General features: G+C 44.1%; 1 protein-coding gene across 1 annotated transcript in view; it reads right to left on the bottom strand.

The window, feature by feature from the left end:
- Positions 1 to 11,782: 11,782 nt before the first annotated feature.
- Positions 11,783 to 27,276, bottom strand: part of RSU1 (Ras suppressor protein 1) — a 208,856-nt gene continuing 193,362 nt past the window's right edge. Inside the window, exon 9 of the mRNA XM_065871300.1 lies at positions 11,783 to 12,373. Coding sequence (XP_065727372.1) covers positions 12,271 to 12,373 — 103 coding nt within the window. The 3' untranslated portion in view covers positions 11,783 to 12,270. The remainder of the gene's footprint in view (positions 12,374 to 27,276) is intronic.

Consider the following 27,276-nt stretch of genomic DNA (forward strand, 5'->3'; position numbering starts at 1 on the left):
ATAGTAAAACTAGGAAGTTTTGTTAGAAACTTCCCTGTTAGAAACTTAACTTTGCAATGAGCAAGTATTTAGTACATAGTGTATGAGGGTAAGTAAAAGTAAAAACATAGCAAGTTAGAGTCAACTTTGGTTTTATATTTCCAGCAACTGATATTTGAAGCACGATTGAGACAACTCACTTCCTTCTGGATTCGTATGATTTTCGTTCTCTATCTATTCCAACTTACCACAGTGAGGATTCACCTGTGCTAAATGGTTTACAAGTAGTTTCTAGCGCTACAGGATGAAACTGACGTGACTTCAGGCTAGCCGCTCGATCCTATGGAGAACGTATCCCAGTGTGGGTTCCACAGACTACAAGTGTGGTACAGTGGTTAGTGGAAAAGGGATTCTGTGGGCAGATGCCCCTGCATACCACAGCACCTTCTCAGAGATTCCAAATGCACACTAAAATGGCAAAGCGTCTGTGATCTTGAAGCAAAAGAACCACAAAACCCCAACAAACAAACACCAGGAAATTCCCTGGCGGTCCAGTGGTTATGACTCTGCGCTTCCACTGCAGGGGGCAGAGTTTTGATCCCTGGTCAGGGAACTAAAATCCGACAAGCCATGTGGCGTTGCCAAAAGAAAAAGCGTACAAGTCACTGGCATTAAAAAAAAAAATAAACAAACCCAAAAAACAACCAACAAACAAAAAAACCCAAAAGAACAACTCTTTAACCTGAACATCTCTCCCAAGCCCAACTTTTTCCACTTGCTTCCACCTTGCCTACTTGCTTCTAGCTTAACTGAAAAGAAAATCAATACACTCATGATTAACAGAACATTTAACTTCTAGTAAAGGAAGAGAAACATGTCTCTGCTAGGTCTAAGAACCATTAGACAATGAATTCGTACATAATCCTGGCCTGCCTGTCTCACAAGGCAATGGCAAGGACTGAACGCAACTATCTATACAGAAGTATTTTGCACACAACCTCTAAAGTATCCAGCACATGGGCATGATCAGTCTTTTACAGGAAGTTAAGTCCAAGGAAAGATGCCTCAAACAAGGAATGAAAAAGATCATGAGGGCTTCCCTGGTGGCGCAGTGGTTAAGAATCCACCTGCCAATGCAGGAGACATGGGTTCGAGCCCTGGTCCGGGAAGATCCCACATGCCGCGGAGCAGCTAAGCCCGTGCGCCACAACTACTGAGCCTGTGCTCTAGAGCCCAAGAGCCACAACTACTGAAGCCCATGCGCTTAGAAGCCGTGCTCCACAACAAGAGAAGCCACCACAGTGAGAAGCCCGTGCACCGCAAGGAAGAGCAGCCCCCGCTCGCCGCAACTAGAGAAAGCCCGCACGCAGCCACGAACACCCAACACAGCCTAAATAAATAAATTTATTTATTTAAAAAAAAGATCATGGGTTCCTGCATAGGCTTAGAGCCTGGAGTAAAGGCTACCCTGAGAGACTGGAAGGTGTCCTCAGCAACAACCAATCTCACCATTGTGCTAAAATGTTAGGTTATCTTTGTTGTAAAGATACCTTTTTGAAGAGAGCGATGTCACCAAGATGATAACGTAGGTCGTTCCCAACTTCATCCACCTCACAGGAGATACTAAAAGCTATTCATGGACATGATGCCACTGAGAAAATTCTAGAAAATGGGGGTAAGGCTGAAGCACCCCCTTCATCACAGAGACCAAGACAGACTGCATGAGAAGGATAAGAGGGGCAGCTACACGCTGACCACGGTGTCCCTCCCCCAGGCCAGCACACCACCACACAAAAAGGTCTTCCCTGAGCCTACGGTTCTCCAGTGAGAAAAGAGAGCTGGGGGGACATCAGCTCTCCCTGCACTGTAGGTCACTTCCTGGGGGTTCGCACTCTGGTCTTACCTCATGGAGAACTCAGGGGAATCTGCAGGGCTCCACCACTGGGAATGTGACTGTGATCGAGCAAGGGGAGGGGCTTTCAACAACCAGCACTTGGATCTTGGCAAACAAAGTTCCTACCTGCAGAGCCCGAGCAGTAGTACCAACCTGTGGTTTTGCTCATCTGCAGACCCAAGGTGGGTGCACGGCATGGCCAGGGGACTCGGCAGGGTGCCAGTCTGCCTCGTTCAGGTCCTCAAATGATGACTTTACAGGCCGTACAGCCTGCTTGGCCCATGTGCAGGCAGGGAGCTGAATCACAGTCCCCCCTGCCTCGTGGAGAGTGTCATCTGGCCCCATCTGACCAGAAGGGCTAGGGACAACTCCTGGAAGCTGCATGACTCAGTGGCACTTGAGCCCAGAGAAGGACAGGCAGAACCAGTAGTTTGCAGAATAAAGCCAGTGGCTCTGTTCGGCCAGGGAACTTGGGGTGCGGGTTGGCTTGAGTTAAGACAACAAATGAACAGCTTTCCTGGCTAAAGAGCTGCTTCTCTTGCGGTGCCCAGTCAGCGGATCTAATTTGTAGCCCCTTCTTTGCTGAATATAGTCTTCAGCCTGTCTCACCAGGGAAGCTGACCAGAACACACGGGGAGCTGTGCAACCCATTCAACAGCCCTGCTTCTACTGATAGCGGAGCAGCAAGCACAGCCTGTGGCTCCCTCCGTCTGCGGAGCAAAACTGGTAGCCTCACCGACCAGGCTATTCAGTGTACACTCTGGCCTCATCTGAGCCCCCAAACAATGAGCTGTACAGACTCTGGGTCCCATCCTGCTGCACAGCCAGGGCAGGGGAACTATTCATAATTCATAGCCCTGCCTACCGCTCAGTACAGGACCCAATCCAGACCAACTAGTAAGCCTGACCAGAGACTCCAGGCCCCCAGGGACCCCCTCCTATGGCTTAACTTGAGCAGGGAAACAAGTCAGCAGTTCTATCCATCTGTTCTCAACCAGTGTCACACGCCCCCTGTCCCTATCTCCAGAGCTTGAGCAGCTGCCTCGTACCAAAAAAGACCGTAACAGCAGGCCCCACCTGTCCAAGGATATTACGAGAAGACACACCCAGAAGCCCAGACTGAGCTGCCTGGTGAAGATCTTCCTCTGCCCAAGCAAACCCATAAAGTCTAGAAGAGGGGCCGGATTACTCAAATGCACAGATGCCAATGTAAGGAGTCAAGGATCACAAGAAAAGGAGGTAAATGTGACACCCCCAAAGGAAACTAATAAAGCTCTAATGACTGACCCTCTGTGAACAGTCAAAGAATTCAGAATAATCCGCTGAAAGAAGTTCAGTGAACTGCAAGGACACTCAGACAGCTGAACAGAATTAAGAATACAATACATGAACAAAATGAGAAGCTCAATAAAGAAACAGAAACCATCAAAAAACCTGAACAGAACTCCTAGGGTTGAAAGATACAATGACTGAACTGAAGGATTCAATAGAAAGTCTCAAAAACAGACTTAACCATGCGGAAGAAAGAATCAATGACCTAGAAGACAGGACATTTGAAATTATCTAGTCAGAGGAGCAATAAGAAAAAAGAATTAAAGAGTGAAGAAAGCCTACAAGACTTACGGGACACAGTCAAGAGAAACTATCCACATTATGGGAATTCCAAGAAGACAAGAGAAAGAGAAAGGGACAGCAAGTGTATTTAAAGCAACAGTGGCTGAAAACATGCCAAACCTGGGGAAAGAAGTGAACATTCAGATCCATGAGACCCAACTCCAAACAGACTGCATCCAAGTGAGGTTACATCAAAATACATTATAGTTAAACTGTCAAAAGTCAAAAACAAATAATTTTGAAAGCAGCAAGAGAAAAGAGCAAAGTTCCATACAAGGACACCCATGTGAGACTACTGGTAGATGTCTCAATGAAAAATTTTCTGTTCCTGGAGAATGGAATAATATAAATCAAAATAATGAAATTAAAAAAAAACCTGTCAACCAAGAATTCTATACCTGGTGAAGCTGTCCTTCACAAATGAAGGAAGGATAAAGACTCCCAAACAAAAGCTGAGGGAGTTCATCACCACTAGACCTACTTCACAAGAAATGCTAAAGGGAGTCTTTGAGAGGAAGTAAAAAGGTGCTAATTAATTAACATCATAAAAATTTAAGAAGATAGCATAAAACTCACAGGTAATGGTAAATATACCAAAGTTCAATTGTGTAATATGAAAATAGTGGTGAATAGTTCACTCACAAGTCTTGTTTAAAACTTAGGAAGCAAATGCAGTAAAAATAAACGTAACTACCATAATCTGTTACTGGATATACAATACAAAAATATGTAAACCGTAACATCAATAACCTAAAATGTGAAGGAGAGGAGAAGTAAAAGTATAAAGTTTAGGAATGCTATAAAAGTTAACTTGTTATCAGTTTAAAATAGTGTTATAAGCTTAAAATATTTTATGTAAGCCTCATGGTAACCAAAAGGGGAAAAAAAAAACCCTGTAGTAATTACGAAAATGAACATGATAAAGATGTCAAAGCATATTCACACCAAAAGACATCAAAACACACACACACACACACACACACACACACACACACACACACACACCAGACAGCAGGAGAAGCAGCAAGGAGCAATGGATCTACAAAACAGTTGAAAAACAATGAACAAAACAGGAATAATGAGTCCTGACTTATCAATAATTACTTTAAAAGTAAACTGATTAAATTCTTTAATCAAAAGACATAGAATGAATAGATTAAAAAAATACACTGCACACAGGAGATTCACTTTAGCCTTAATGACACACATAGATTGAGAGTGAAGGGATGGAAAAAAATATTTCATGCAGATGGTAACACACACACAAAACCATGGGTAGCTACACTTACATCACACAAAATAGACGTTAAACTAAAAACGGTAAAAAGAGACAAAGCAGGCTATTATACAATGATAAGGGGGGGTCAATCCCTCAAGACTACATGATAATTGTAAATATTTAGGCACTCAACATCAGAGCAATTACAAATATAAAGCAAAAACAGAACTGAAAAGAGAAATAAACAGCAATACAACAATAGCTGGAGACTTTAATATGGCACTCTCAACAATGGATAGATGAGACTCAATAAGGAAACAGTGAATTTGAACAAACTACGGACTAAATGGACCTAGAAATATAGAGACCATCCTATCCAACAACAGCAGAATACAGATTCTTCCCAAGGGTACATGGAACATTTTCTAGAATAGACCATATGCTAGGCCACAAAACAAGTGTTAACAAATTCAGAAAGACTGAATCCATACCAAGTATCTTTGATCACAATGAAACTAGAAATCAATAACAGGTGGAAAACTGGAAAACTCATTAACACATGGAAATTAAACAACACTCTCCTGAACAACTAATGGATCAAAGAAGAAATTAAAGAGAAAATTTAAAAAAGTATCTCGAGACAAATGAAAATGGAAACACCGCACGCCAAAACTTATGGAATGCAGCAAACGCAGTCTAACCAGGTGGCTCCCAGCAATAATCGTCTACATTAAGAAACAAGAAACATCTCAAGTAAACAATCTAACCCTATGCCTCACGGAACTAGAAGAAGAAAAACAAACTGAAACCAAAGTTAGCAAAAGGAAGGAAATAATAAAGATTAGAGCAGAAATAAATGAAACAGAGAGGAGGGAAACAATAATTTACGAAACTAAGAGTTGGTTCTTTGAAAACATAAACAAAATTGACAAACCTTTAGCTAGGCTAACTTAGGAAATAAGAGAGGACTCAAATCAAAATAATTATAAATAAAAGATGAGACATTACAATGGGTATCACAGAAACAGAAAATATGAACAGAACTGGTCGTCCTCGAATATCTGTGGGGAATTCATTCCAGGACCCCACACAGATACTAAATCCTCAGATGCTCTAGTCCCTTATATCAAATGGCAGAGTATTTGCATATAACTTACGCAGCCTTCCCATATACTTTAAATCATCTCAAGAGTACGTATAATACCTAATACAATGTAAATACTATGTAGATAGTTGTAAATGCAATTTAAATGCTTTGTAAACAGTTGTTGCCATGTGGCAGATTCAAGTTTTGCTTTGTGGGATTTTCTGGAATTTAAAAAAATATAGTTTTGCTCCACAGTTGGGTGAATCCATAGATGTGGAGCTCACAGATAGGGAGGGCTGACTGTCCTAGTAAGGAGATTGAATCAGTAATCAAAAACCTCCCAACAAAGAAAAGCCCAGGACTAGATGACTTCACTGGTGAATTCTGCCAAACAATTAAACAAGAATTCACACCATGTTGTATATATATGCACAATGGAATGTTACTGAACCATGAAAATAATGAAATTCTGCCATTTGCAACAACATGGATGGGCCTGGAGGGTGTTATGCTCAGTGAAATAAGTCGGACAGAGAAAGATAGATACTGTACGTTATCACTTACACGTGGTATCTAAAAAATAAAATGAATGAATATAACAAAATAGAAACAGACTCACAGATATAGAGAACAAACTGGTGGTTACCAGTGGCAAGAGGGAAGGTGGGAGGGGCAAAGGAGGGGTAGGTGATTAAGAGATACAAGCTACTGTGTATCAAATAAATAAGCAACAAGGGTATATTCTTCACAGTGAATATAGCCAATATTTTATAATAATTTTAAATGGAGTATAAGCTATAAAAATACTGAGTCACTATGTTGTAAAGTACTGTAAATCAACTATACTTACTGATAATAAAAAGAATTAACACCAATCTTCTTCAAACTCTTCCAAAAAATCCAAGAGAAGGGAACATTCCCAAACTCATTTTATGAGGCCACCAGTACCCTGATACCAAAGCCTGAAAAGGACACAAGAAAAGGAAACTGCAGGCCAATATCCCTGATGAATATAGATGTAAATATTCTCAATAAAATATTAGCAAACTGCATTTAGCAGCACACTGAAAGGATCATTCACCATGATCAAATGGGATTCATTTCTGACATGCAAGAACGGTTCAACATACACAAATCAATAAATGTCATATATGACACTAATAGCCTGAAAGAAAAAAATCAGATGATCAACTCAACAGATGCAGAAAAAACATCTGACAAAATTCAACATCCATTCATGATAAAAACTCTTAAAAAGTTAGGTACAGAAGGAACAAATCTCAGCATAATAAAGACCACATATGACAAACCCACAGCTAACATCATACTCAACAGTAAAAGGTTGAACGATTTTTCTCAAAGATCAAATACAAGAAACGGGTGCCCACTGTCACCACATGTATTCATAATAATACAAGAAGTCTCAGCCAGAGCAATCAGGCAAGAAAAAGAAACAAAGGCATCATAACTGTAAAGGAACAAATGGAATTGTCTCTTTGTAGATGATAGGATTTTATATAGAGAAAATCCTCAAGACTCCAAAAAAAGTGTTAGATCTAATCAATGAATTCTATAAAGCTGCAGGATACAAAATTCACATACAAAACTCAGTAGAGGGCTTCCCTGGTGGCGCAGTGGTTAAGAATCCACCTGCCAATGCAGGGGACACAGGTTCGAGCCCTGGTCCAGGAAGATCCCACATGCTGCGGAGCAACTAAGCCTGTGCGCCACAACTACTGAGCCTGCGCTCTAGAGCCCGCAAGTCATAACTACTGGAGCCCGCGAGCCACAACTACTGAAGCCCGCGCGCCTAGAGCCCGTGCTCCACAACAAGAGAAGCCACCGCAAGGAGAAGCCCATGCACCACAACAAAGAGTAGCCCCCACTTGCCACAACTAGAGAAAGCCCGTGTGCAGCAACGAAGACCTAACGCAGCCAAAAATAAATAAATAAAATTTTTAAAGTATCACTAAAATTTCTATATAATAATAATGGATTATCTGAATAAGAAGTAAAGGAAATAATCCCATTTACAACAGCATCAAAAACAATTAAATACTTAGGCATAAGTTTCACTAAGGAAGTGAAAGATCTCTACACTGAAAACAGGACATTGATAAAAGAAACTGAGGAACACAAAAAAACATGGAAAGGTATCCTGTGTTAACGGGCTGGAAGAATTAATGTTAAAATGTCCATACTACCCAAAGCCATACATAGATTAAAAGCAATCTATATCAAGATTCCAATGACATTTTTTTTTTACAGAGGTAGAAAAACAATCATAAAGTTTACATGGAACCACAAAAGACTCCAAATAGCCAAAGCAATCCTGAGAAAGAACAAAGCAGGAGGCATCGTATTTCCTGATTTCAACCTTTATTATAAAGCTACAATAATTAAACCAGTATGGTGCTAGCATGAAAACAGACACATTGAACAATGGAACTGAATCAAGAGTCCAGAAAGAAACCCATGCATATACAGTCAACTAAAATTTGACAAGGGAGCCAAGAATACTCAGTGGAGAAAAGACAGTCTCTTCAATGAATGGTGCTGGGAAAACTAACATTCCTGTGTAAAATAATGAAGTGATACAAGCTCTAACTTATACCACTGACCAAATTTAACTCAAAATGTATAAACTTAAATATAAGACCAGAAACTCTAAAACTTTTGGGAGAAAACACAGGAAAATAGCTCTATGACATAGGTCTTGGCAATAATTTTTTAGATATAACAACTAAAGCACCAAGCAACAAAATAAACAAGTTGCACTAAATCAAAACTAAAAAGCTTCTGCACAGCAAAGGAAACCGTCAACAAAATGAAGACAACCTATGGAACGGGCAAAAAAGTCTGCAAACCATATACCTGATAAGGGCTTAACATCCACAAGATATAAATAACTCATACAACCCAATAGCAACAAATAATCCAATTAAACAACTGGCAAAACACCTGAATAGATATTTTCCCAAGGATACATGAATGGCCAACCGTACACGAAAATATGCTCAATATCAGCAGGGAAATGCAAATCAAATCCACAATCAGTGGGCTTCCCTGGTGGCGCAGTGGTTGAGAGTCCGCCTGCCGATGCAGGGGACACAGGTTCGTGCCCCGGTCCGGGAGGATCCCACGTGCTGCAGAGCGGCTGAGCCCGTGAGCCATGGCCGCTGAGCCTGCACGTCCGGAGCCTGTGCTCCGCAACGGGAGAGGCCGCAGCAGTGAGAGGCCCGCGTACCACAAAAAAAAAAAAAAAACAAAAACACAACCAGCACACATTGGTTAGAATGGCTATCATCAAAAAGACAAGGGAAAAACTGTTGGCGAGGATGTGGAGAAAAGGGAACCCTTGTGCGCTGTCTGCGGGACTGTAAATTGGTACAGCTACTATGGAGAACACTAGGGAGGTTCCACAAAAATTAAAGCTGGAACTACCATATGATCCAGCAATTCCACTTCTGGGAATATATCCAAAAGATGAAAACACTATGTTAAAGAGATATCTGCACCCTCACATTCACAGCAGCATTATTCATGGCAGCTGAGACATAGAAACAACGTCGAAGGATGACTGGATAAAGAAATTGTGTTATATTTATATAAATGGAATATTATTCAGCCATAAAAAGAAGGAAATCCTGCCGTTTGTGGCAACATGGACGGACCTTGAGGACATTATGCGAAGCGAGTTAAGGCAGACAGAGAAAGATAAATACTGTATGATCACTTACTTGTGGGAATCTAAAAAACAAAATATAGGAAAAGAGATCAGATTTGCAGTTACCAGAGGCAGGGAGTGGGGCTGGAGGAACTGGATGACGGTGGTCAAAAGGTATAACCTGCCAGTTATAACTAAGTACTGAGGATACCACGTAACACTGCTGTATTGCATATTTAAAAGTTGTTGAGAGAATGGATGCTAAGAGGTTTCATCACAAGAAAACAAACTTTCTTTTTGGGGGGTACTAATACGAGATGATGGACGTTAACTAAACTTACCATGGTCATCATTTCACAACATGCCTAAGTCAGGTCATTTATAATGTATACCTTAAAGTTATACAGTGTTTGTCAATTATATCACAGTAAGACTGGGAGAAAAAAAGTGCTACCTTTTGAAAAGTAGATGTTTTGTAAATCCAGTTATCAAGTAACCAAAAAGACTGTATGAAAAGACGTGAAAACACACTGGTGGCAAAAGAAAAAGCAGAAAACCCCCCTGAGATTTTACATTACGCCTTGCACTTACATACATGATATTTTCCAATTCTATTTTGAAAAGATATATATTTAATATTTTCTGATTATAAAAATATACATGCCGATTACAGAGAATTTAAAGTACAGAATAAGTATAAAAAGGAATTAAAAAATTTTTAACCTACCATACAGAAATAATTTATCAGCCATAAAATCCAAGTCCATTTCCATTTTTCTGTGCATACATATTATAAACACAATTTCCTTTTTCCACAATTGGGACCACTCATATAGTTTTTTAAGTGTGACTTTTTTTTTTACTTAACTGGATATGATTATCTCCCTTTGCCCCTAGATATCGTTCAATAATTTTTAATGTCTTCATAAAAGTTTATCATGTGGATACACCATTAACCCTCCTTTCCCATCTTAAAGTTTTGCTAGTTATCATTAAATTCCTACCACCTTTCTGGAGAGAAATTTATATTCCCAACAGCAGCGTATAAGAATGTTTATCTCATATGACTCCCTCTAGCACTTAACACTAGCTTAAAAAATATATGCACATTTCTCATTGTTACAAGCTGTCTTATTTTTGCTTTGATTTATATCTTTCTGACTACTAGTAAGGCTGGACCTTTTTTTTCCCCATGGTTCTTGGGGATATTTCCTCCCGGTGAATTTTCGTGTATTGCCCATATGTCTATCTAGAGTGTTCATCTTTAAAAAAAAAATTATTCAGAAGACTATATTGTGGTAGTTTTACTAAAGCTTTGTTGCTAGTTTAATTTTAGATGAAGTCTTTCCAATCACCCATAGTAGAGGTATTGTTCTTCCTCCTGTAATTTCACAAGCTAAAAAAAATTTAACAAAATTCAGGCTGAGGCAAAGACTGCACCTAGAAAAATTACATCAACTAAATTCCCAAACAGGTGATGGCACCTGGGAATTCTTCTTCCCATGGTGAATGTTTTATCAGGAAGTTATCCAGAAAGAAGAAGTACAGACCTTCAGTAGTGATCTCTGTGATTCGAATGCATCCATTTCCTAAGTAACTCAGGATTTTTGGCTGTGTTTTGATTCTGGTTTTTTCTGTGTTCCAGTGGTCTTGGTCTCAGGGTTTCAGCTGTGAGATGGAGAAAAGAAGACGCAGGGGTGGATACAGACAATCCATCTGAGACAATGTTACATCTTCACACACCTTTTAAGACATTCCAGGGTTGGCAGTCCCTTTAGCACAAACATTCTGCTTGGATGTGTTTCCACTGACATACATATTACTGTAGATAAGAGCAAAGCTGCCTATCACAGAGGTAAACAATTACTTGTTTAATGATTCTGCCGCTGCAGTTTCTACACTGGGTGTGGTATAGAGTGTGCACATTTACACAACTTCTTTGGCATCATCACAGTCACTTAGGAGGATGCTCTGATATGAGCAGATTTTCTGCAGTGACAAGAAACACACTTGAGTATTTTTCTCTCTGTTTCACAGCTCTTGTCGACCAGCCACTGGCAGAAGTCACCATTCCTTCAGCTAAGCAATGCTGCTTTCCAAAATCCTTTGGCAAAATCTCCTAGAGATTTGTTTTTCTGCTCCTTCCTAATTTAGAAACAGTCCTCAAAGGAAAAAAAAAAAAACTGACAAATCGATGTGAGAAGAAACTAACTCTGATTTAATGCTGCATTTCTTTCATGGAAAGTTTCAGAGTTTATCATCGACAACCAATAAAAGTAGATAAGATCATTTTGGGGGAAAAAGTAAACGAAAATGGGTATACCCAAGGTCAGATATTTTTTTATTCAAGAAGCAACATGTGACACGAAGTCAAGATTTTATTAAAATCATCTGGAAGTTGACATAAAATCTCAGTGGTGAAGGAGAACTGTTAATAAAGCAAAAATAATGAGTTATGTGAATAAACAGTGTTAACTGTGGCATTTAAATGATTACATGGTTTTAATTATTCTTTTCATAATAAGCAACTCTGTGAACATCTATTCAAGGAGCTGAAAGCGGTGCCTCATATGGAATTTGCAGCTGAATTAAGCCTGCCTTTGGCAATTTCAAGGAAACAAATGGAAATGGCTTGAAGAACTTATGAAAAATCTACCACCCACCAAAAGAATTTAAAAGGTACGGTGGTAAGCGCTAGAAAGAGAAAAAACAAAACACACACACACACAGTATTCGTTTGTGAGATAGAAAAAGAGACAACAGAAGTAATAAGGAGAGAAGCAATCAGGAGTCCAGCCCATGCCAACCCCTTATTTGTTCTTGGCTGTCAGGGGTTTCCGGCTGATCTTTTTCGATTTGTCATTATTTTTCTTCGGCGGTTCTGGGTTTGCCTGCATGTGTCTGCCGTAGAGGCTGAAAAGAGAGAGGAGGGGACACTGTGAGATCTACCTTGGGAACACAAGATATGCTTCTACTGGCAGCGTTTTCATCAACAGATTCATCTCTAGGAATATTCAGGAAGCCAAAGAACACCACAATGTCATTTCTGTTTTCTCTGGGTCATATGCTGGATTTAAGAATTATAAACTGTCTTACACACACACACACACACACACACACACACACACACACATTCTCTCTCTCTCTCCCCACCATGCCATGAAGTCCAATTCTGGACAAGTCTCTTGGAATCCTACACTCCCTGGGCTAAGTGTGAAATCAGCAAAGAGAGAGAGATCCAGGACTAGGGGAACCATGATGCCTAGCCTGGCCAATCCGGACTGAAGCTCCACAGGCCACGAGTGCTGAAGTCGACAGTGACAGAAATTGGGCCGAACTGAAATGATGGAGTGTCCACTTAGTGCAAAGTGAACAGCATTCCGGCCCGAGAACCCCAGGGCCGGGTGACGTGACAGAGAGCGATGGTGTCCGAGCCCTCGCTAGCTGCTCACCCGTGATGGATGGCGCTGGGATGGCGACCACCCACCAATGCCATGTTAATAAGTACCGCTGATTAAATGTTGACAAAGTAGCCTACAATTACAGCCATGGCATCCATCGCAGAGCGGAGTCAGCTCCGCGGCTGAGGGGATGGAACCCAACAGCAGGTAGTCATTAATCGGTAATTTATGAGTAACTCTGATTAAACGAAATTAAAAGCCACCCTACGATAAATACAGCTCAACCTTAACTCCCCTTATTGATATAACTGTGTCGCTGAGAGAGGCAGGTGGGTGTCTCAGTGCCTCCCGAGGGAAGGCAATGTCTGACCCCGCTTAGTGCGATTGCCTTATGCTAACTGAACAGGGCGGACACGAAGACTGACCTTCCTGTACAAGGTGTCCCGTGTTCTAGGATCCACGCAGGGAATCGACACCCTCTCCTGCACTGGGCATATACTGATGCTCTTCCGACGCTGTGGTTGACAGGCCGAGGGAGGGACCTGGTGCTCGGAGCTGTCCAATTGACTGGACGCTTAGGGAAAGCTGGACACTGGGTTTTGACAGGTCAGACGTAGTCTATCTTCTCCAGAGGCTTCCAAGCATCTCCTCAGAAGCAGTAACAAGCAGCATCTACCAACAGTGGTCATGAAGATGGGTTTCTGCTCCCAAGAAGTTTAGAATGCAGGATGTGGCAGCAGACAGAGCTACGAGCTGAAGAATGTTAAGTCCAGCCAGGTGCTGGGAACGTTCTCTGGGTAAAGGGGAGGGTGAAGGAGGTACCACATGTCCTAGATGGGTCATATCAGCACTTGCAAGTCAGCGTTCGAAGTCTGTAGAAGTTCCCTTAGAGGACTTCTGGCTAATTGAATGGAGAGGCAGGCTCAGTCCTCCCCGGCACCCCTGAGCAGAAACATCTCCCTCCCCAAGAGAACCTGCCATCCAGGAAAACGGATCTTCAAACCAACACAGGACCCCCTCCCCTAGACTTTAAAAAGAGCGGCTGGTTCTGTGCCCTGGACACCTGGGGTTCCTGGATCCAGGGAAAGAAACATTGGTTTAGGCAGAAAGGAAGGTTCAGCCAGTCCGGCTTCACCACTGTTGCCACTTCAACCCCCAATGATGTCCCTGTCCTAATACCCCCGGAACTTTACAGGGCAAAGGGGACTCTGCAGAGGTGAGACCAAGGATCCTGAGACAGGAAGATTACCTTGCATTACATGGGAGGCTCCAACCTGTGCACCCCTTCCCCTGCCCCTCCAGCATGTCTCCCAGATACGCCAGACAGGGAGAGGAAACCCTGAGCCAAAGTAGAGCTGGCCCTTACGTTCCTCACCTTTACCAACACACTCTCTGAGACAAGCTTATCCTCTCATAGCGTCTGCCCGTCTCCTCCTAGGATGCCGCTTTCCTCAAGAGCAGGGGCTTAGCGCTCCAGCGGGATGTGCTCCAAGCTCCTCCCACCTGGCACGAAGCCAAGGTCTGACTCCTCTGTCCTGTGCATTCACACAGGCACCTATGGTCTCAGTACCTGTTCCCATGGTACCGCTTTCTTACAGCTTCACGTGTCTCTCCTCTATTTTCTAAACTTTTATCCCCATAAAGGAAAAAAGTATACACATTTTTACTCGCAGACAGCATCAGATGTGAAGGATTACAAAAATCTGCAGAAACACAACTCCTTCGCTCATGAATTTGGAAACCCGGCAAGACTCAGGTGCTGGGAAAGTGATATCAAAAGAAATAAAGGGGTCAGAGGAGGGAGAAGAGATGAAAGACCTGATGCAGGCCTGCTGGGGACCACATCCTGAACACGCAGGCACGGAAGCCTTCCCAGAGAGGGTGGCAGTGTCGCGGGGCCCTGACGGCGGTAATCCAGCAAAGTCATTTCAGAAGGCGGTGCAAAAGCTGCTCGGGACTCAGCAAGGCTCCTCTTTCCAGGAAGGAACTGGAATGTTCCAACGTTTCAACGCCTGCCTTTTTGGACTCAGATCCCACTGCGTGCCTGGCCTTCCTGGGGCTACACAGCAAGCCACTCGCTACAAAGGGCCGGACGGGAGATAGCAGTCCTGAACTTGATACTTAAAATCCTCGTTTTGCCACTTTACGAACTGTTCGTTCTGGGCAAATGATTAGCAAGCCTCACCCCACCGTGCCTCAGTTTCTTCATCTGTTAAAAAATGATGCGTTTTCTCACAGGGTGGCCATGGTGGTGAAATGAGCCTGGCACCAGGACAGGACTCTTGGACGTGGCCCACGAGGGCTTGTGGAAAAACAAGACTGATGTGGGGTTATAGTCAGAGTGATTAAAAGAAGATAATTATATGATTACTTTACTCCTCTAAGGCTTTTTCCTCTGAAAAAGAATATGGTATTTTTTTATCGACGCCAAATCCCCAAGCATCTGTGGAAGAAAGGTTCGAATCCTCTTTGAAGAAGGCACCTAAGGCAGAGCTAAATGCATTGCCCCACTTCTTCTGTGAGTCACCAGCAAAGCCGGGATGACTCTGCCCTGCGCTGCGGGACGCTTTCCCTCCTCCAGCTGTGTGGCCGGTGAGAGCCGGCACTTGACTCTCATCTGTAGATTGGATACACGAGAGCGGCCATTCCTACCTGGAGACGTGGCTCTGGCAGAGCAGTAAGGACAAGCATCTCAGGGTCCCCAGTCTTGGGTTCCACCAGCTATTAGCCATGGGGCCTCCAGGCAATTAAGTAAGTGTAGCAGGCAGAACAATGGCCCCCCCAAATGTCCACATCCTAAATCCCTGAAACCTGTGAATATGTTACCTTATATTGCAAAAGGGACTTTGCAGAGCTGGTTAAGTGAAGGATCTTGCGATGGAGAGATTATCCTGGATTATCTGGGTGGGCCCAAAGTAATCCCAAGGGTCCTTTTAAGAGGGGGGGGCTGGAGGGCCAGAACAGGCTCAGCTGCCGGCTTTGATGTGGAGAAAGGAATGCAGGCAGACTCTAGACCCTAGGAAGGCAAGGAAACACATTCTCCCCTGGAGCCTCTGGAAGGGCAAAACCCTGCTGACGCCTAAACTTCAGGCTTCGACACCCGGAACTGTAACATAGTACACTGGTTATGGTTTGGGCCTCTAATATCATGGTAATTTGTTATCACAACATTGTCAATTGGCTATACTCCAATATAAAATAAAAAGTTTTAAAAAAACCCAAAAAACGATCAGTCATATGTTAACAGTAGCAATAGGGAACCGATACAGTAAGTGAGCCTCTCTGGGGCTGTCTGTGAGGATTTTGCTTAATTTCAGCAGGGGAAAAAAAAAAAATCTGGGATAATAATTCACTGAAAAGAAGGAAAAGTTAAAAACTAAGTTGCAGAGAGGGCGCAGAGGAGTGTCCCCAAGGAAAAACGGGTGCTGTTTCCACTAGAGGGAGAGGAAATGGGCAGGCCAACTGTCCCCTCTCTGCCACAATGAGACAGGAAGGGACTGGCTCTCTCCATACTCTGAAGCTAAGAGTCATGGCCCATGCCTGAGATGTCCCCAGGATTTAATTCATAGAGGTGACAGGGAGGAGACGGAGAGGTCTGTGCCTTTGAAAGCATTTTGTCACATGCAGCTGTGTGCAGGGCCACACGGGGAAGCACAAGGGCTGGTTAGGAGGCAGAGGCGCTCAGGAGAGAGCAAAGCCTAGAGCCTTTATAGTGGTTTCACAAAAAGGAAGGGGTGAGGCAGGGTACGAGTGAGTTGAGAAGTGAATGATTTGATTAAAATTTCAGAGCCCAGGGCTAAAGAAGTGATCTCTAGTTATCCAGTACCTGGGTCTGGGTCATGGGGAATACTGGCTTGGTGCATGTGGGTTAGAGAAAAGAGGTAGTTAGGATAGGGGTTTGGGGTTGGTTGGCTTGGATACGAAAAGATGCGCTAACAGATGCGTTGTTTGCTCCTCTAGGAATGAGCTAGCTTGGGAGTCTCACCAGACAGCAAGACCCCCAAGATGCCAAAGCATCAGAAAATAGAGAAAGTGGAAAATAGGATAGATCAATACAGCCCACAGCCTTTAGGATGGATTTCCGTCCCTTTGATCACCCCATATCTCCTCTCATGACGTACCTTCCACCTCTTCGACCTTGGAAGAGTCCCAACTACCCTTCAGACCGTGGCACAAGGTGCTTTCTGGATGAGCACATCCCCCCCAGTGCTCTGCTCAGATAGTACCCGTCCCGCCCTACAGGAGCCCTGGCATCCTGCATGGGGGATTCTGGAGAACAGTCCTGGGGCTTCACTTGCCTCTGCATTCCTGCACCCTGTTTGCCCCAAAGGACATGTGACATTGAGAAGCTAACCTCTGTCACAGTCTGATGTCCTTATCTGCAAAATGATGAAAACTGCTACCTTGCAGGGCTCGTGGAGAGAGATTAATCAGACATGGACATGGTCCTGTGTGTGCGGGCTCAGAGCAGGTGTTTCAGAGCAAGTGTTCCAGAGCAGCAGCTGCTCCTTTAGCCTCTCACGAAGGCCCACGACTCAGGCTATGCCGGCCAGTTCCGCCTGCTTCTCAGACCCTGGCTCTGTGCATGTACAGAGCACAGCTGGGATCGACTTTGCCCCCATGAGCCTGTGGGGAGATCCTTTCTCGGGGAGGTTTCTGGCAGGCACTGAAATCTGACCATGCCGGCTTGAGAGCATTGACAGAGGAACCCGGCTCACGGTCACTGGATGGGCCACAGCCGCTGGTGGGTCAAGGGATCCACTCAGCATATGGAGGGAACCTGTGGCACAGGGTCTTGGAAAATCTTCTGCCCCCTGAAATCTGAAGTCTATAGAGGATAACTGGGAGATGTTCAAGGAGGGCAGAAAAATGAACAGAGAACCATCAAAAGTGACAGGACAGGATCAATTACGCTCAGGTGTCTGATGAACAGGCTTCTGTTGCTGAAGGGTCTCCTCCAAGGTGAGATGCCTGCGGATGCTCTGTGCTGCGGGAGATGAAAGAGGCACCATCACTCGGCTCACAAGGGCTCTCGTTCTCGTCCCTGTGGGAGCGGGCCCTGCCCTGAGCTGCCATCTGCAGAATCCCAGCCAAAGACCAGCTCTGGAGAAATCATCATGAAATGATGCCATGGACAGCAGAGGTCACCAGACTGGTCACTGGAGAGGCATCCTGTCAGAGCTGCCTGCGCACTGGCCCCCTGAAACTCCACACAACTCAACACCCCTGCCTGATGACATCTAAGATGGCAGAGCAAACAATTCCAGCCCACCAGAATCAGAGTGAATTTCTCAACAGATACCATATTGAGTAGTACGATATGTATGCTTTTCTACTACTGATAGGTGCATTTTATTTAATACGGCCATCTTCATTTTGGGAAAAAAAAAATCCATTTGAGTCTTACTGTTTCTGTTGGATCCAAGGGTCTCTTGCAGACCTTCACACCGCTTCATGGTTGCAGTAATGAAGACCACTGGGGACCATGTCTTTCCTTCTTGAAAAATCTCCTCCCTTGACTCCAACGCACTATCTTGGTCCTTATTCTTTCTCCAAACAATTCTGCAGCCCTTGTGGTTTTGCTTTTAGCTCTCTCTATCCTCCTCCCTAGAAAGAGCATCTGATTTTGTAGCTTCGGTGATCATCTCTGAATAGGAGCCCTCCAAGTCACCACCATCCTCAACCCCTGCTACGTCTAATTCCCACTAGGACATTTAGCTATTATACCCAACCAAATGCGTACAATAGCTCCCTAGCCCAGTTCCTCAGGTCTGTCCCTCTGAAGTCTCCAGACCTCCAGGATCAAAAAGATGAAGTCTTTTTGGCACCTGCCTCTTTTTTCAGTCTCAGCCTAGGGCCAGGGTAGGATCTGACGCTCCAAGCAAAGCTGTATGTGCATTTTTCAGCAGAAGGCGAACGCAGCTTTCATCAGCTTCTCAAAAGGTTTGTGACTCAGTGGATTAACAAGCTGCTTTACGGTACTTGCTCTTTTTTCCATCATCTGATGATTTTATTCATTCTTTTTCTTCTACCCTAAAATAGGCCTATACCACATGGCCATTAGATTATTATAACAGGTCCTCCTTCTTGGTCTTTTTTTTTTTTTTTTTTTCTGGCCGCACCGTGTGGCTTGTGGGATTGTGGGATCTCACTTCCCCAACCAGGGATCGAACACCGGGCCCCCGCAGTGACAGTGCCAAGTGCCAACCACTGGAATGCCAGGGAATTCCCCCTTCTTGGTCTCCTTGATACCGATTCCTTCCTTCCTCCAATGCGTCCTACACGTGACTGACGGAATTCTCTCTCCTCGGTTTATGCGTGGAAAACAGCATCCGCTACCCACTGGATCTGAGAGCAGCCACAGAACGTGCCATGTAACGCCTAACTAACCCACCTTCATCTCCCTCTGTTCGCTCACCGTCCGAGTGCAGAAAGGCTGGTCTGGAGGAAGGCCGTGTGGACTGTAGGAAACGTGGGCAGAGTGTGAGTTTTGCCACCTATTAGCTAAGTAACCTTAGAGTCCCATAGCTTTCCAGAACCTCTGTTATCTTCACTGGAAAACGGTCATATCTGTATACCGTCTACCTTGCAGGCGATCTGCGAAATTTTTTCACACTAAATCAATCTAAGGCCTGGGATTAGTCTTTCCCGTCAGCCAGGACCCCTCTGGTCTCGGTGTTTTGCTGGTCTGTGTTGCTACTGCCTGAAACGCCTAGCCTCCACCCTCTCTGTAGCTCAGATCGCAGCCACATCTTTCGGCCTTTCACAGCTTTCTCTGCCCTGCCGCCCGCCCCGCTCCAGTTTCCGCCTTCGCCAAATACTAGGGGGGTTATTGGGATTTCATCATTAAGTCCTTCATAAGATACAAGGTGATTTCTGCTCTCGGCTGTTATTTCCAAGTACCAGTAGAGCACCTGGATCAGGACACCCGGTGAATATGGTAACCATGCAATCAGCATTCACTGTCACAACAAGCCAAGGTAGTTGGATTTATCGTATTATCTTTGCAAATGAAGGAACTGAGGCTTAGCAAAAGGTCTGGATCAAACCCAGGCAACAGCTCCAAAGTTCAAACTCTTCAGGCCGGAAGTTCTCTCGTCTCCCATCTTTCCGGATTTCTCAGTTTTGTCCTCTTCAACAGCTTACCATTTTCCTGAGGGCGGGGACTTGCGGACTTCACTTCTTTTGTATTCTACATACTCAAGGCAGCTGCTGGCAACACATTGTGTGCTATGTAAATATTATGTTTCAGAATGCCAGGTATATGAGAGGTGCAATATGGTGTTCTGAAGTCATTTGCTCATGTCATATGCCTCCCTCCTGTTGCTTTGGGTGTTTCCATGGAAAGTCCTTATACAGACCAAGAAAAGAACCAATTTGAAAAATCTAAGTATATGGCCGGTGACAATAACGGAGAGAAATCATTTTGTGTCTAATCTGTAATCTTATGGTAGGATGCTAAGTTTAAAATCTCCTCAAATAAATCTGTGGACAGAGTGTGAAGCCTACATTATTAAGAAGCATTTGCAGTATCTTTATTTTTCCCATCTAGCAGCTTCTGAGGGGCTGGTGACAGAACCTTAGCACACAAATTGCTGAGTCTTAAAGAAGAAGAAAAAAAAAGAACAGTTACCATATTCCCATGAGCAGTCTCATTAATTCAAAAGGCAGTGATTTTTTGAGATCAGACCTCCCAGAGGTGGTTCCGTGAAATTCACTAACACCAGGACGTGTCTTTTACATTCGCCTCCATTACAACCGTCACCGTTCTCTGTCCCCAACACACAGTGTAAAAAGAAATTATCCACATACATGTGGTAAACAGCATCTGTATAGATAGCCAAAAGGAATCTGTAGCTGGCTTAGGACAGATATTAAGCTATACAGAAATACGAAATGTAAGGCAGATTTTTAAAATACCCCATACATTCTAGACTCGCTCTCTGCCCCACGGAGGGGAGAAAGGAGGATTCTGGCAGAGCAAAACTAACAATCTCATGCACAAAAGATGCTCATTAAACTTCATCATCCTGTCTACTCTAATGATGCTTTTACTTAATAAAAATTCCCCGAGCAGTAGCAAGGATATTAGGCAAGGTCTTTGGTTATGTATCAGAGGTCTGAGCTGTCACCAGCAAGCATGCAGTTCAGGGGGTATGCTCCCTGGGGAAGGAGCAAATACAGCTTTCACAGAATACATGCAGAGAAAAATCAATAACTGCAACTTGCTTCCCTGCTTAAGCATTTAAGAGAATAGGTAATCCTTTTAAATTAAACTGCAAAGTGCTAAATGTTGCAATTTACAGAATAAACTAAAAAGCAAAGGAAACAAGAGGAAGGGCATTGGTAAGTTTTCTAAACAAGCTACTTCCTTAATAGACTTCAGACATGGAGTATTGGGGAATATTTTTTATGATAAGAATTATTTTGGGATATAGTATGTGGAGACTGAAAGAGAGACATCCAACCATGTATGTGTCTATGTGTTTGTAGCATACACACAGATATACAAACCTACTTATAGATACAAGGAAGGGAGAAAATATTTCTATATGTGCATTTAATCCCTCCAAAAATTATTCCTAAGAAAACACAATGATTAAAATTCACTAACTTGAATCTGGCTCTCACAAGCTAAACAGTAATTATCTAATAGATTCGTTAACATGGACAGCTGGATGTTAATACTGTAGAAATCACAAATTATTGCTTTTGTCCATTTCATACAACCCACTTTAAATTTCATATCCTGCCAATACAGACTTGGCTGGAGAGATAGGACAGTCAGGGCGAGAGTGAAGCACCACCCGAAAACCTGAATTTAAAGACAGTAAGATTGCCCTCCAGGCGTTAAATGATAGCATCAGCACAAAATGAAGCAAAGCAGAAACATGGGAAGTTACCCCAAATAACGCCAGCACAACTCAGGCCAGCCGGACTTGGCTGGAAGCCAGCCAAGGGTATTAACAAAGCTGGAGACCCTGCCCATCAGAAGAGCGTGGTTTTGATCAGCGACTCAAACAGTGGGGTAGATGCCAGCAGTGGGCACCTATGCACTACCCAGAGAAAGGCGGTGAGGACCCAGCTGGGAGTTCTGTGGACGCCCCGATAGGACTACGTCTCTAAGTGGAAGCAGAGAAAATAAACGTGGCGCCACCACAATCCTTCAAAGGCTGGCCCGCTCCTGCACGGTCCAGCTGCTGGCCAGTTCTCTCCGCTCTTCAGCCTCTACCCTCCATGTTCCCAATCTCCAGCACACAGGCAAACAAATCAGGCCCCTGCCCACTTCTGAGGTTTGTACTTGCTACTCCCTCTGCCTGAACGTTCTTCTCCAGGTCTCCCTGAGATAGGCACTCTTCCTGTCCCCATTTCACAGGTGAGGGAATGGACAGAGAGAGCTTCAACATCTTGGATGTGAATGGCTATGCTGTCCCAACTTTGGTGTCGAAACAACTCAAGTCTCAAACCTCTCCCTTTACTCTGGGTGCAGAAACTGGATCGTACATGAGCCTGTAGCCAACCTGCGCCAACCAGAGAAAGACCTAGGACCTCAGCGCACACTGCTGGGAAGAAAAGTCCTTTCTTTTCTGTTTGAGTTGAATTGGGAGCCCAGGTCTGCTGCCAGCCATGGTGAGCTCTGTGAAGAGAGCCTGCCTGGAACACAAACCAGCAGACGAAGCAGAACTGAAAGATGGAGAGAAATGGAGTCCAGTGACATTGAGCCCTTGATCATGCCATGCCTGAAGTCTACTGTACTGCTGGATTATTAATAGTATAAAATAAATAATCTCCATTCCTCTTACGCTTCCTGTTTCTTGCAATCCAAGGAATGCTGAGTCCTGACTCAGAGTCATCACTCTGGTCTACTTCAAACGTGAGTTCCTAACAGAGGTCTCTTTTGCCTATATTCTCTCTCTTTAACCACATTCACGTCCTTCCCACCCACAGTCACATAAAATTATTTTGATTACTTGTTGTTTGCCACCTCCCTGAATGGAAGATGAACTCCGAGAGAGCAGGAACCTTGTCTGTCTTCTTGAGTATCCTCACCGACCGGCATGCCATGGGCACATGATGAACGTTTGTTGACTGACTGAATGAAAACATACATCACTGTACTCACTAGGATGTACTGAAATATCCAACTACGCAAGTATCCCCCCGGCTGGATCATTAGCGCCTCTGAAGCAGGGACTGTCTTAATCCTTTTGTTCCTCCAGTGCCTGCCACACACGAGTCACCTAATAAACATTTACTGGTGGACTGAAAGAGTGTCTTAGCCAAGGTCCTGATTCATTCCTCAATTCCATACTCATCAAGCGATGACAGACATGCTTCCCACTTAGAGCTGTCCACTGGAAAAAAAATATGTGCTGTGAAGGCCAAGGCAAGTCTTCTACTCTTTAGGGGCAGTTATCCTCTGTTACAAAATTCTGGTCCTACCTCAGTTTCTTATGTGTTTTCCCCAGTTTCTGCAAGGGTTTTGAGGCTGAAAGGGTGAGCAGTAAATGCATCACGGTGCCATTCAGTGAAGCTGCTTGGGAGCCCAGTCCGTTTGCCTCTTGGGGAGATTCTCTTTCAAAGTACTGTGTGACCAGGGGTTTCCATTAAACTCCTTTACAGTACAGTGCGTTTTACTGAATATTAACCATCGTTTGATATTAGTAATAACTAGCTGAACACAGGAATAGCTTACGAGAGAGAATTAAGTTAAAATGAACGTTATAAAAACACTGGGGTTTTCTTCCTTTCCTTTGGACAAATTAAAAATCAGAACGGATTTTTATTATCATGGAAAGATAGGTGTTTTCCTGGCCACACGTGGTTCCCCGAGGAAAGGCTCGGCGTTAACGACCTTTTAAGTTATTAAGCTAGTGATCATAATGGCCAAACTCAGGTAGCCCACCCTATACAACAGCATTTCCACAGGAAGCTTCCGTGGCGTTTTCTGTATGTGCTCATTTAAGTCTGAACGAAAGACACCATGCAGGGGTGCACATCTGTCCTGTGGTTCTAGATATAAATGATGTCACAAATACAGAGCCAGTGTAACAGAACTGGAATACTAGCGTCTCGACAGGGAAGCCTCTTCTTTGTCTTTCTTTTGTTTTTCAGATGCGGACAGATGGTAAGAGCATATCTAGAGGTATTATTACTCGTCCTCTTTCTCTTCCTCTTTGTGGCTATTAATTTGGACTCCCTGCTCCCGGGGCCGTCTTCCCCTCTCAGTTTCTCTCAGCCCAGGTGACTGGATGATGTGACCATGGCAGGTGACTCACGGTCAGGTCGATGGAAAGCGAGACGGCTCTTTAGGTGCTAGCCTACAGATTGCAGACTGCATGGCAGATAGCACTGAATCAGGATGCAGAAGGCTTTGGAACTAATCCGTTGACTGGGTAATCTGTGTCTCCCTAGACAGACAATGTATGTTGCCACCCACCCCCTACCTCGCTCCCTGAATGGACACTCAATCAGAAGGCACCAGAACCTGTTTAGATCAAACACCACGAGCAATGGCTTCAACCTGGTCACAGCTGGGCATCTGAATGGAACCTGCATGCTTTACATATGAAACTTGTATAGCACTTCGCTTAAATGAACTCATTTACCCTTAAGCAAAATCATGTTAAATGAAACCTCACATCTCCAAGGTTCCTCCTACGTTCGGGTTAGATTACAGCATGACGCCTGAGATTCTAGGCAGCGCTGTATTACTTGCCTCTCGTCCCTGTCCATGGATTTTCTGTGAGGTTAAGTTCTACTTCCACAGCAAAGAGATTTAAAAAAAAATAACCTTAGGAATCAAAACCAGAAAACATCCACCTACCTACGGGTGGATGCATCCATGCGGCGCTTTAGCCATGAGGCTCTCGCCAGGTGGACCTCAGGAAGCAGCACCTACAAGTCAATTCTAGTCATTGCCTTTTGCCATTTCCCCAGCAAAGCCGAATTCCCTCACGTAAGCTGGGCTCTCTCTCAAGTGCCAAACCCCACCATCCCTGGAACACGGCATATCCAGTTGATCTGTGCTTTCCCTCCGTTCCTGATTGCAATATGTAAACTACCGACTAGCAGTAAGGAGAGGCTGGCAGTAGAGGAGGAGCCAGGCTTTTGTGTGCAAGAAACAAAGTGGTACTTGGGAATAAGCCCAACAACTGTCAAGAAAATAATGGAGAAAAACATCTAGGAGAGCTCAAGAGTACAAGGGCCTATGGATCCCAATCTTCCTTTAGTTTCACTTTCATGTTTCTGGGTTTTGGGGAAAAACATATTCCAAAAAGGAATGGAGGATTAAAAAAAAAAATACCTTTGGGACTTCCATGGTGGCGCAGTGGTTAAGAATCCACCTGCCAATGCGGGGGACACAGGTTCAAGCCCTGGTCCGGGAAGATCCCACAAGCCGCGGAGCAGCTGAGCCCGTGTGCCACAACTACTGAGCCTGCGCTCTAGAGCCCGTGAGCCGCAACTACTGAGCCCGCGTGCCTAGAGCCCGTGCTCTGCAACAAGAGAAGCCACCGCAATGAGAAGCCCGCGCACCGCAGGGAAGAGCAGCCCCCGCTCGCCGCAACTAGAGAAAGCCTGCGCGCAGCAATGAAGACTCAACGCAGCCAAAAGTTTAAAAAATAAAATAAAATAAATTTATTAAAAAAAATTAGCCCTGATATACTCAGCAGATTTAATATATCTCATCTAGTTCCTCCTAGTTTTTTGTTGCTGTTGTTAAATCAGATTCTTTAAGAGTCTCAGAGAAATTTATGGTTTTCAAGTGCCAAAAGGTTAAAAATTAAGATGTCTGTGGTTTCCGCTTGAATGTTGAAGACGATCTACTGGAGGATTCCGTGCATCAGCCCTGAATCTGAGTGGGCATCCCGGGAATCTGAGGGGAGGATAGGACTCTCTCTTGGGCTCCAGCTTTAGCTTCTGATGCCCCCAACGGGTCTTGCAGACTCAGAGCAAAGCTGGGGCCGTGGGTGGAGAGAGAAGAGCTTGTCACAACAGGCCTTTTCATCCAAGAATCGCAAGCCTTCCCTTTACGAGTCTCACCCGCGCAACACTCCTGGAAGGCGTTAGCCCTAAACACAGACGGCGGAAGTGAGGCAGAAGCAGAAGCGTGAGGTGGAGATGCCAGAGGCCCGGGGTTTCTGTGCAATCCCGCCTGAGGCTGCTCTTCTGCCTCCGTTTCCGGTACAGGCAGGCCTCGTCGCATCCCACTTCGCAGAAGCTGCCTTTTTTACAGATGGAAGCGTTGCGGCAACCCTGCATCCAGCAAGTTAATCGGGGCCATGTTTCCAGCAGTATAACTATTTAATGAAGGAAGGTACACGATTTTAGCCATAACGCAACTGCACACTTTATAATGTCAACGTGACTTTTATACGCACTGAGAAACCAGAAACGTCGTGGGCCTCGTTTTATCGCGATACTTGCTCTATTGCCGGGGAGTGCGGCGCGCGGTCTGGAACGGAACACACAGTATCTACATCAAGAGGCTGTGGTCACGATGTGGCCACGTGATGACACTTGGGTGAAAAATCACAAAGGGAACATGTGCACAACAGTTATGTCCAATATTCACAGACCACGTTCTTTAACACATGACTCAATCTGACCTGTCTTCTCATGGAAAAATACGTCCCTCCGACCCCCACCTCCACCCCCCCGGATAGCTATTAACCAAGAAGATTTCTGTCCAACATATTTTGCCTGGAATGGTAAAACAAGCCCCTCTTAGTCAGTCTGCTGAATACCTGCAGCAGGTTCATTTTTCCTCTCATAAATATTTCAGGAAGCTTTTCTTAAAGTTTTATTTTTAAACACATATTAGTACTTCCACTTGGTAGAGACTTATTCTCTACTTTCACATATGTATAGTTCTGTCCAAAATAGGAGGTCCACCAGGTTAACTTTAAACTTTCTAGCAGCCATGTTAAAAAAGTAAAAAGAAATAGATGAAATCAATTTTAGTAATATATTTAATTTAAACCCAACAGATCCAAAATACCATTTCAATGTGTAATCCATATCAACATGATGAATGGTCTATCTTATCCTTAATCTAAAGATAAATGATTTAATATCATAAATTTAATGATTTTTTTTTTTTTTTTTGTACTAAGTGTCTTTGAAATCTGGTGAGTATTTGAAAACTCTGATAGCACATCCCAATCAGACGGGCTGTAATTCAAGGGCTCAAGAGTTGTTAGCGGGCTGCCCTGGTGGTGCGGTTGTTGAGAATCTGCCTGCCAGTGCAGGGGACAAGGGTTCAAGCCCTGGTCTGGGAAGATCCCACATGCCGCGGAGCAACTAGGCCCGTGAGCCACAACTACTGAGCCTGCGCATCTGGAGCTTGTGCTGCGTAACAAGAGAGGCCGCGACAGTGAGAGGCCTATGCACCGCGACGAAGAGTGGCCCCCG

The sequence above is a fragment of the Phocoena phocoena genome, chromosome 2, assembly GCF_963924675.1.
Source record: "Phocoena phocoena chromosome 2, mPhoPho1.1, whole genome shotgun sequence".
NCBI classification, from domain to species: Eukaryota; Metazoa; Chordata; class Mammalia; order Artiodactyla; family Phocoenidae; genus Phocoena; species Phocoena phocoena.